The sequence below is a fragment of the Miscanthus floridulus genome, chromosome 4, assembly GCF_019320115.1.
Source record: "Miscanthus floridulus cultivar M001 chromosome 4, ASM1932011v1, whole genome shotgun sequence".
NCBI classification, from domain to species: domain Eukaryota; kingdom Viridiplantae; phylum Streptophyta; class Magnoliopsida; order Poales; family Poaceae; genus Miscanthus; species Miscanthus floridulus.
In genome coordinates this window covers 10,556,183-10,567,396 of record NC_089583.1, presented here as the reverse complement: position 1 = coordinate 10,567,396, position 11,214 = coordinate 10,556,183, and the positions used below count along the sequence as shown (strand labels likewise).

The window sequence follows — 11,214 nt, the reverse complement described above, 5'->3', positions numbered from 1 at the left end:
CATCATTTTTCATTCCTTCATCAGCAAACGCAAATCTCGAGTGACCTGACGCGGGCGCAATGATGCAAAAGGTTGCTGAAACAGTAGGCCGCCAGCCTCCTTTTGATCCGAAACACTGGCACTGATGCGAAGCGTGAAAGGGTGCACTGTTGCAGGCTCGCTTGCCTGCTCCAGGAACACACGCACGAACATCCAAAGCTGTGGGGTTTTTTTTTTCATTCAGAAATATAATACAAGTGCGGTGTGGGGAACGCAAACATTTTCAAATGCCCAGGAAAATGATGAGAACAGAGTCCCCCCCCCCCCCCCCCCCCCCACCCCCCCACCCACGTAGAGCATCCTGAAATTCGAAGCCCCTTTGTCCTTTGAAATGTGGGATTTTTTTTTCCTTTCCAGAATCATGGGGGGAGGGGGGCGGCGCAACGAACGGCGATGGAGTTTGCAATTTGAGCCCCACCACTCGACGCGATTTCATTTCATTCATATCGAAAATCTTTGCTTCATGTCAGCATCGTACTGTCGTGCCAGCACCAGCAGCGTCAATCACCAAACTTCATCAGGAAACCTGTTCCGATTGATTTGGTTGATTGATAGATAGGTACATGGATGGATGGAAGCATGTGTGCATCTTCGCATGGGTTTTGACGTGAACGTGTCCAAGCGGTCACCAAATTTATAGTAAATACTATTTTTATTTATGACTCTAAATTAATTTATTAAGAAAATACATTTCATAATTAATCTAGTAGTATTTATTTGGTACCATAAATATTAATATTTTTTTTATATATAATTAATCAAATTTGAGATACTAAATCATTGCACTTTGCTAGAATCACGTGTTTTTTTCTGGGTGGAGGGAGTAGCGTATATATACATCACACACATTGCTCCAAATCCAACATGGACTGTACATACATTGTACGTGACAAACCAACCACTGAAGCACATCGATCGACTAGTAGCAGACTAGCAGTAGAGAACTAACGCAAGGAGAAGGAGAGCAATCGTAGTAATTAATCTAAGTATAATCACTGATTAGAAGTGGAGGAGACGAAGGTGATTCATTGGGCCGATGATGCGCTCAGCCGCCGCCGCCTACAAGCAGAGCGGGCACATGACGAGGCCGTTCTCGTTGCACCCTTGGCACCGCCCGCCGTCGAGCACCTTGCGGCTGCCGTCGCACTCGCCGCACACCACGAACCTGAGCCCCCCGCACGCGTCGCAACCGCGCTTGCCTCCGGCGCCGGGGAGCCTCGTCTCGCCGCCCGCGCACGGCGATGCCACCGGCAGCAGCGGGAGGAGGCGGCCCTCCTCGTGGAGCGCGAGCACCTGGGCGGCGCCGCCGACGTCGCGGCCGCGCACGAAGAGGCGCGGCGGGACGGCGCCCCTCTCCCCGGTCAGGGACCACAGCTGGTCCCGGAGGCCGCGGTCCATGGACACGTCCCGCTCCTGGAACGGCGCGCCCAGGTTCTCCAGAAGCGCGCGCAGGACGTTGCAGTCCTCGAACGTGCGCCGCACGCCGCGGAGCGTCGTCGTGTACAGCACCACCACGGACTCCCCGCCCGGCGGGCACCGCGCGGGGAACTCCAGCAGCGGGTCGGGTTCGGGTAGCGCTGGCGCGGGCGACGCGCGGCCGCCGCCGTCCTGGTCGTCCACCAGCTCCCACGCGTCCAGCGGCTCCGCGGCCGAGGGCCGCCGGCGGTGGTGGGATTTGGTGGGCGTCTCCGGCTCCCGCGCGTCGAAGAAGGACGCGTCGTCGGACAGGGCGTCGCCGCCGCCGTGGTACTGGTGGGCGGCGGGCTTCGTCGGGGACGGCGGCGGGGAGCCCGCCGCGGCGTCGGGCCCGGCCGCCTTGAGCGCGCGCAGGATGCGCGCCTTGAGGGTCTTGATGATCATGGCGCCTTGGGGGCTTGGCTGGTGATGGGGTAGAGACTTGAGACCTCGACTGGATCGCTCGCGTCGCGGCTGGCGCTTTCTTGTCTCGCTTTGCCTCTCTCTGGATGCGTGTGGTTTTGGCGATGGTGGTGGTGGGGAAAGTGGGGAGGGGGAGGAAGAAGAGGTGGTGGAGCCGTGGAGGCAGGCCGCGCGACCCCGCCTTTTAACCGCTTCGCACCGTGCCGTTGAAAGGTCGTTCACGGTCGGAAGGCTATGGATATTGGGATATAGACACATTCACATGCGACGTTTTCTAACAAAGTTTAGTCACATCGTTATGATACGACGACTTGTTAATGTATAGTATTATACACGTGGACGAATTTTATGAATTTTATATTAATATATGGCCACAGGCTTACAACGATGCAAAAATGGAGTCCCACTTCAGTTCCTGTTCCTGTTTTTACCTCTTAAAATTCTATGTACCCAGCAGAAATGACCAAAACATTTTGAGTTTTCAGTTGCACTACCCACCATACTGGATGACAATTCAATTGAATTAACCTACTCATCCTTACCATACTGACAGTCAGGTACAACTGCAATTCTGAGCTGTCCATGTCCAGATTTTCCATATGGCCCGTGGCTATAGTGTAGCACTGCAACCAATCAAGCAGGTATAGTCAATGGCAAGCGTACACACAAACCGGCTTCAGCGTCTAAACATAGATCCCATCAAGCGCGCAGACTTTCATTACATGATGTTATCAGGCTGTTTTATTGTGATGTTCAACTGTGGATAAAAACGTCTTAGTTGAACACAAGACGGTTCCGAAAGACACCCACAAAGCGTACATGCATGGACCTCGACACTGGGAGTTATAGGATACAGAGTGGTTTACATAATTACATCATCCATGGGCTACTTCTGGTGCTCAGCTGAGAGATGCATTCAGCTGGAGGCGACGAACCCAATGCTGAACCCGAACGAGATGCAGCTCAGTTCCTCATTGTCGTCCCCAACTATCTTCATGTAGATCGTGTATGAGCCCTGCAACGGAGCAGAATCTCAAAATGCATCAGTGCATGAACAAAGTCGACTAATACTAATTCGATTCGACATATCAGAGGTATCAGGTATGCTATTTGTCAGGTCCTAAGAAAATGCAACAAAGGAAGAAGACATATATATCTGGGATTTCCCAAACAGAATTAAACGTGTGATGCTGGCTGTGCAGAAATCTCACCGGTGGAGTGAATCCCGGTAATGTCTGCTCATGAGACAGCATGAAGTCGCCAGTTGCTGGACAGGAAGTCTCTCCACAGATGTCGCGCGTTTCCGAGTGCACGTAGAAGAAGAAATATTTAACATCGATTTGCAGCTTCCCCTTCTCAATGGTTTTATCTGAAAATTCAACCATGATCTTTCTGTGAGGATATAAAAGGAATGAGTTTGGCACTAAAAAAACTATAAGATCCCATTCCCATCATAACATGATCTGATACTCATGATAACTTAGATCACTAATAAAACGCATGCAAACAGTGGAGTCTTTTTATAAATAATAAGATTGATCAAACAAGGTTCATGAATTTCTTGCACACCACACTGCAGCTACGCCACATGCAAATAATTGATGCAGGTGTCTGACTTGCCACAGGGCTCACATATGTGACATGTTCAACTATTTTAAAATACTCTTGAGAACTAAATAAATCAGGTACAGTTGGTATCAGGGAGACCGAATACTTTTCCAGTTCCAAAATTTGGATGATTCACTGGGTACATGATTAAATATTCTGCATATGCCAGTATGGTGGCACTTACCATGTCACGGACGGAATATTACTATGGTGCCGCTAGAGGACAAATTACTCTGCGATCTTTATTACTACACTCCGAAAACTCTGTCAGTCATACCATAACTTGCCATGTGAAGGGCAGGACACGAAACACGAAGATGACTCAATTAGGTGGATCCTTCGTATTATATTTTACTTTTTCAGAAAAGGGTAAAAGATGCTACTTCTTAGGTGCAATCAGTGACTAATTTTGCTTTATCCTGTTGCTCCTTCATAGAAAGAAATTCCACAGTTCTGTTGAAAACAAGTTTGCTGAACAGAAGCTAAAAAGATTCAACAGAGGAATTGAAGGGGCACAAAACTACCAACTATATGAACCACAAAACAGAGAACGTCAAAACATCGTATGCCATATTAAGATAATGTTACACATGCCCGAATTATTCTCAACAATGTTCCAGGCAGCACTAGCAACCTATTATTTCTCAAAGCCAAGTGGCAGGACAAAGTTTTCTTCCCTGTTGTAGCCTTGCAGGTTTAATGTGATGCCTGGATACATCAAAGCAAACAACCTTACTACTCCCTCCGTTCCAAATTATAAGTCGCTTTGACTTTCTTGGTACATCCATTTTGCTATGCATCTAGATATAATAATATGTCTAGATACATAACTAAATGGATGAACCAAAATAGTCAAAGTGACTTATAATTTGGAACGGAGGGAGTACTTCACAAGGATTTATAGTTGTATACCATCCTGGCCTGTAGTGGTTCACTATGGTACCAAAAGATATCATAACAAGCAATCCTACACTTCAGAAATATTTTGGGTGATGGTGTCATGCAAAGGACTATTTAAGTATAGTTGAGTACATGACTGGATGAGACTTTGAACTATCAGACTTTGAGTACTCTGCGATCTTTATTACTACATTCCGAAAAATCAGTCAGTCATACCATAACTTGCCATGTGAAGGGCAGGACACGAAACACGAAGACGACTCAATTAGGTGGATCCTTCGTATTATATTTTACTTTTTCAAAACTGGGTTAAAGATGCTACTTCTTAGGTGCAATCAGTGACTAAGTTGCTTTATCCTGTTGCTCCTTCATAGAAATTCCACAGTTCTGTTCAAAAGCAGTTTGCTGAACAGAAGCTAAACAGATTCAACAGAGGAACTGAAGGGGCACAAAAACTACCAACTATATGAACCACTAAACAGAGAACGTCAAAACATTATATGCCATATTAGGATAAAGTTATACATGGTTTAATTATTCTCAATAATGTTCCGGGCAGCATAAGCAACCTATTATTTCTCAAAGCCAAGTGACAAAGTCTTCTTCCCTGTTGTAGCCTTGCAGGCTTAATGTGATGCCTGGACACATTAAAGCAAGCAACCTTACTACTTCACAAGGATTTATACAATCCTGGCCTGTAGTGGTTCACTATGGTACCAAAAGATATCATACCAGCAATCCTACAACTTCAGAAATATTTTTCGTGATGGTTTCACGCAAAGGACTATTTTAAGTATAGTTGAGTACATGACTAGAATTAATAGCAAAAAGCTATATGCAGACTTGCAGAGACTTTGAACTATCAGATGTAGTCTTAAGAGAACTGTAGCTGTAGCCACTCACGCTTTTGAGTCTGCTAATACCCCACTAAGACTCAACAGTATTCCAGCATGGTCAGCATAACATGGAACCTTCCCATATCCATACGGTGTCACTCGGGGACACATTTGCTGAGTCACAAACAAGAACTAAAAAGGTGTTGCTAAGAACCCCAACTATTGGCTAAAAGTACACAAGGGCATGCAGAAACCAAACCGAGAATAGCACTGCCCATGCACAAGAAAAAACTGTGTCCAGCTGCACACCAGCAATACCCAAGGTAGTACTACAGCTCCAAAGTTGAATACGAGCGAAAATCAATTGAACTTAGTACTACTATGATTTTACGAAGTTCATCCCAAGTACTACAATAAATTCAATGAACAAAGTCTTCAACTACTCCTGCAACCGAATAACACCTCAAAAAATTCCCCAAAGAAACATGGTAATTTGTCAGCAGTACAGTAAGGATAAATAAAACAGGAAAAATCCCAATCCCCAGTAGCACAGGACATTTTGCACAAGAAATTACACCCAGCAACAGCACCCAAAGGTACTAGTACCCCTACAAACTTAAATAATCTAGGAAAATTCCAACTAAATTCAGTCCTGCGCCAAACTTGACATTTTGCACAAGAAATTACACCCAGCAACAGCACCCAAAGGTACTAGTACCCCTACAAACTTAAATAATCTAGGAAAATTCCAACTAAATTCAGTCCTGCGCCAAACTTTTTTTTGATTGGTAATTACTAAATCCCTTCCTAGTCCTAGGTACGTATGCCAAATTCATCGCGGAAAAAATACCCAACTACTACTTAGTACTCCTACAGCAGTAAGTAACATCATCAACCATGGAGCATAAAGACGAAGGGGATGCAGCTAAGTCAACTATACCAGTAGAAGCGGAGATCTTGAAAGTGGCGGGCTTGCCGGGCTCGACCGGATCGGGCACGATCTGCACCCCGCTCACCTTCACCGGGTAGTCCTTTTTACCTGCAGGCCACGCCAAGAACAGATTACAGTTATTACAGCTCTGCGAAACCTCGCGAAATCTGCAGCTCCGCTCCCAAGGACCCAGACGGAGCGGGGGGCGCGGAGGCGGGGATACTCACTGCAGTAGTCGACGTCGGTGGCGACCGAGGCGGCGGGGAGGAGGAGCAGGCATGCGGCGACGGCGGCAGGGAGGAGGACGAGGCGGGTCTGCTTGCTCGCCATGGCGACGGCTGGCTCGAGGCTGCGTTGCGTGCGGTGGGAGGACTGCTTTGTGAGGGGAGAAATTTTTGACGGCAACGAGTGGAGAGATTTTCGGGGTGGGGTTTTATATATAAAAAAAATGTGTAGATAGAGTAGAAAGGGGTGGGGTAAAAGAGAAGAGAGTTCGTGCGAGTTCGTTTTCTTCGACCGTGAGGTTGTCTCCGACGAGCAACCGACACCTAAACCCAAAATGTACAGAAAAAGACGTAAAATCAGTCTCCAGAGTATTAAAATAGACGATTTATTTTAAGTTACGTGAGAGATATAACTTAAATATAGATATCATTTCTCCTAAAAACCTATTTATATAAATGATTTTCTTTTAGTTCTTGTTGTTGGAGATGATGTCGAATAAGTATTGAACCTTTTGACTATAACGCTATCAAAGGACAAATAAGTCTTATATTTTAGATGTTGTTGGCATTTGGAGATTTTTAGTCGGTGGCCTGGAATCTGACTTGTGGGGCCGGAACATCTTTCTTTGCGTGGTTAAGAACTTTCTCAGGCTCAATATGCTTGTTGGGTGACGTGGCTAAGGGGCTTGTTGTTCTTTGGCCCTGTTCGCTTGTCTTAAAAATGATTTATTCGGCTTCTTTTTTTAGTCGAAACAGTATTTTTCTCTCACAACAATTCAGCTGGAACAGTATTTTTTAGCCAGTTTCAGCCAAGTTTCAGACCAGCGAACGGGGCCTTTGCGTCTAGTGTTAATCTTTGGATTATCGTTAGCTCAGAATGTACTACAACTTTTACTTCTTTTTAATCGAATACATGTCCCAACCGACACGCTCGCGAAAAAAGCTAATTGAAAAAGTTCCAAACTGAGAAATGTGTTCGGAGACATTCTTGTTTTGTATTTCCTTTTGCCATGTTACACTTGGAAAAACAATATTCACCCCTGCTCGTTTGATCGTTCCTGTAGCTTATAAACCGGCTAATGCTGTTTTATTGTGAGAAAAAAACACTATATCATGGCTGATAAGCATGACTGATACGATCAAGCGAACAGAGTGATTACCTGTATGTAGGTTGAAGTGTATTGATAATGTATTTTATTAAACCCAACATGGGATATGCTTTAATAGTGTATTTTGTAGCATAGATGTTAATAAATTTTTTTATCAAATTGATCAAAGTAAATACTTAGAAGAAAACTAAAGTAACTTGCATTTTCTATAGTTATTAGGTGTAGAAAAGAAAGAAAAATAGGCAAGCGAGTCCAACTCGAAGTGGTTGGCTTTCATTTCGCTTGGGAATCTATTTATGGTCATTCAAGCGGAGTAGTTGGCATTTGTTGAACAACTTTTATCTTAGATTTTATTTTATCTAGTTTTATGAAAAATGTTTTTGCAAAGAACACAATCAAACGAGTAGAATCTGAAGTTGTTTTTTTTTCCAAAAATTGACTTGAAAGAGGATAATATAAAGGACGTAGTATGTGTTAGTACCTACTACTACGACAAGAGAGCCCTGCATAAATTGGGTGCACTTTTTTCTTCAGTGTTGCATTGATCTGCTTCAACTGTTTGCTTCGCATGAGACTAAACAAGAAACATGTATGCTACGTGATTGGGGATTTGAGGCCTTTCTAGGATGATTGATTATCACCCTTTTTTCTTGGGATATTTTAAAAGTTATAGTTTTTTTTTGACGTCTATACTACTCTACCCCTTTGTGAGTGTTTGCGGACAGAAATCACTAGGATCAAATATTGCGATACTAACCATGCCTTTTATGTCCTTCCAGAGACTGGAAAAAGTAGCTTGTCTTCTCTTCGTTTTAAATTTGACACCACACTGTCGCTTCCAAATAGTTGTTGGCCTCGTTCGCTTCGCTGAAAAAACAAACCGAAATACTGTTTCGGCTGATTTATTGTGAGAGAAAAACACTGTTTCCGGTTGAAAAAACAAACTGAAAAAGACGGATTATAAGAGAAACGAACATGGCCATTGTGTCTATTTTAACGGCTTCAAGTTGTGTTCCTACAAATCTATAGCCCTGTTTTTATTTGCTCATACTAATACTTACGCTAATGAGCCAGAGCGGGCGTCCGTTCCACCTCCATCCGAACGGATGCTTCTAGCTAGACTTATAGACCGCCCACGGTCCTCCTTCCCCATGGTATATACACGGTTTATAAAAAAAAGAGTGACATTTTCCCCACCCAGCATCGATCGCCACGGGCGCCTCCACCGCATCGCCAGTCCTTCGGTCGCTTTCTCCGCCGCTGGGGCCGCTCGCTGTGGGTAGCAAAAACCTGTTGATCGACCGGCTGCTGCCCGCTGCTCGCCTATGGAGAGAGAGACCGCAACCGCCTGACCGCCGCTGCTGCCTCAACCACGGGGTCTGGACGCCTGGTCGGTGGCCAGGAAGACCTCCGTCTCCGATGCGCCGTGGGCCAGCGACCATCTCCCGCTCACGCCCATCGCCAGGAGCACCCTAGGAGAGGGGGCTGTCGCTGGCTGGGCCTAGGCCAGGCGCAGGCGCAGCTGGCCGGTGCCAGGCCATGCCACTATCCTCGGCCGCTGGGCTGGCCAGAACCATTCGTTTCCCGCTCTGCTTTATGTCGCACGGAAAAAGTGTGAAAACGCATGTTGCAAGCTCACACTTCAAATGTTTCACATGTTTGAGAGGTATGTTGCAAGTGTTTCATATGGATGTTGCAAAAGTAGATCGGGATGTTGCATATGTTGCAATGGTTGTAAACGTATGTAGCAAGAATCTGTCTTCAATGTTTCATCTATTTTTTCACACGTATGTTGCAAGCGTGTTTATTTGGATGTTGTATATGTTTTCACACATATGTTAAAAGTGTTTTATCTGGATGTTGCGTATGGTTGCAATGATTTTCAAGTGTTTATAAGTGTTTTTGTAAGTGTTCTAGATACATGTTTCAAGTGTTTCATCTGCCATATTTTTGTATGTTGCAAGTGTTGCACTGTATGTTTCAAAATAGATCGGGTATTGCACATGGGATGCGCATGGAAAGCGGGAGGGGTGCGAGCGACTTTCGGCTATGTAGGCCCCGCGTGGCTGCGCGAGACGCAGGTGCGGGCGAGCAACGTTCGTCCGTCGCGGGGCCATGCGTGGACGCGCGAAAACGGACTACCGCCACGGACATCTAAACATGGGCGTCTGTCCGGACATTCGGATGCTAGTTGTGCTGTAATACTTATCACAAAAAAAATACTCGACCTGTAGGGTATGGCTACCTCGGCTGTTTAAGATAGAAGAAAACCTTATCACACACATTGAGAAAATGACCGAACTATAACACACAAACTCTTGTGCATGCGAGGTGGGGAGTCGAACTCCCGGCCTAGAGGGGATTTTTTTTACAATGTGCAATTGTTGCGCATGCAAGGCGGGGAGTCGAACTCCATACCTACATATAACTCCCAGCTTGGAGGCCATTTTTTTACAACTTGCAATTATTGTGCATGTGAGTTGGGTTGTGCATGCGAGGTGGTGAGTCGAACTCTAGACCTAGAAATAACTCTAGACTTAGACCATGTTTAGTTCTCCCCATTTCCAAACTTTGGCACTATACAAAAAGAAGATTCCTTGTCACATCAAACTTGCGGTACATGCATGGAGTACTAAATGTTGACGAAATCAAAAACTAATTGCACAGTTTGGTTGTACTTTGCGAGACGAACATTTTGAGCATAATTAGTCAATGATTGAACAATTATTACCAAATCGGCCGAACTAAACGCGGCCTTAAAGGCTATTTTCTCTCTAGACTTGAAGGCTATTTTCTTTTTTTACGACTTGCAATTATTGTGCATGTGAGTTGGGAGCAGAACTCCCGACATTGCACATGCGAGCTGGGGAGTCTCTTGACCTACAGCTTCCTACGAAGGGGTCGTTCGCACTTACCACCACAAGATTGTTTTATTTGCTAATACTTATCACCACAATAATTGTTGCTATTTGATAGTTCAATCCGAGTATACTAAGTAGGTCGTACGACGATTCCTGAATGAAATCTCCTTTCGAATTTTTGCATCTGTTGTATCATGTATTTCTATGGACACAATATCTCGTTGAATCTTGAAGGTCCTTCCGCATTCCAAGATATTCTGATGACTCGCCGCAATGGTGATGATGAAACTTTCTATGCAACTACTCGATTGATTGAACAAAATGTGAAAGTTAAACCAGGAGAGGTTTATCCGAACAGACCCCATTTGTTTCTATCTTTAGTCACATGTACTAATTTTGCGCAGCCCATTCTCTGTAATGGCACATAGCCAATTCTCACCTGCGAATCTCGTCGTCGTCGGGGACCTAGATTTTCGACATCAGCGTAACCGAATTCCTCCAGCTGCTTGAGGATGCTGTCGCGCTCTTCACGCTCAGCCATTTGTTTAGCGACAAATCTTTCTTGCAGCTCGATGAATCCCAGATCGAAACTAGGAACGGGTTGATACAGTGGGGGGAGGGGGTTCTCCACCACGTAGTCGACATACTCCATGCCCAACCTATAGGTCTTCTTCGTCCTCTTTCCGCCTTCCTCCTAGCCGGACTCGCCGCCTTCCTCCTGCTCGGCCCCAGCCCCGAGCGGTAACGGGAACTCGAGGGGCACGGGATTCTGCAGCACCTTCTTCATCTTGTGCGTCGTCGAGCTCGAGATTCGTCGGCATCAAAAGG

At 45.5% G+C, this 11,214-nt stretch overlaps 2 protein-coding genes across 2 annotated transcripts; both read right to left on the bottom strand.

Annotated features, from left to right (window-relative positions):
- Window positions 1-825: 825 nt before the first annotated feature.
- Window positions 826-2,524, bottom strand: LOC136549400 (uncharacterized). The gene has a single exon (XM_066540644.1). It carries the CDS (start codon window positions 2,173-2,175, stop codon window positions 1,099-1,101), a length of 1,077 nt encoding a protein of 358 aa, XP_066396741.1. The 5' UTR covers window positions 2,176-2,524; the 3' UTR covers window positions 826-1,098.
- Window positions 2,525-2,630: 106 nt separating this feature from the next.
- On the bottom strand, window positions 2,631-6,615 carry LOC136549401 (phosphatidylglycerol/phosphatidylinositol transfer protein-like). The gene is made up of 4 exons (XM_066540645.1): window positions 6,420-6,615; window positions 6,202-6,300; window positions 3,129-3,286; window positions 2,631-2,932 (listed from the first exon to the last, which is right to left on the bottom strand). Exons 1-4 carry the CDS (start codon window positions 6,520-6,522, stop codon window positions 2,834-2,836), a joined length of 459 nt encoding a protein of 152 aa, XP_066396742.1. The 5' UTR covers window positions 6,523-6,615; the 3' UTR covers window positions 2,631-2,833.
- Window positions 6,616-11,214: the final 4,599 nt, after the last annotated feature.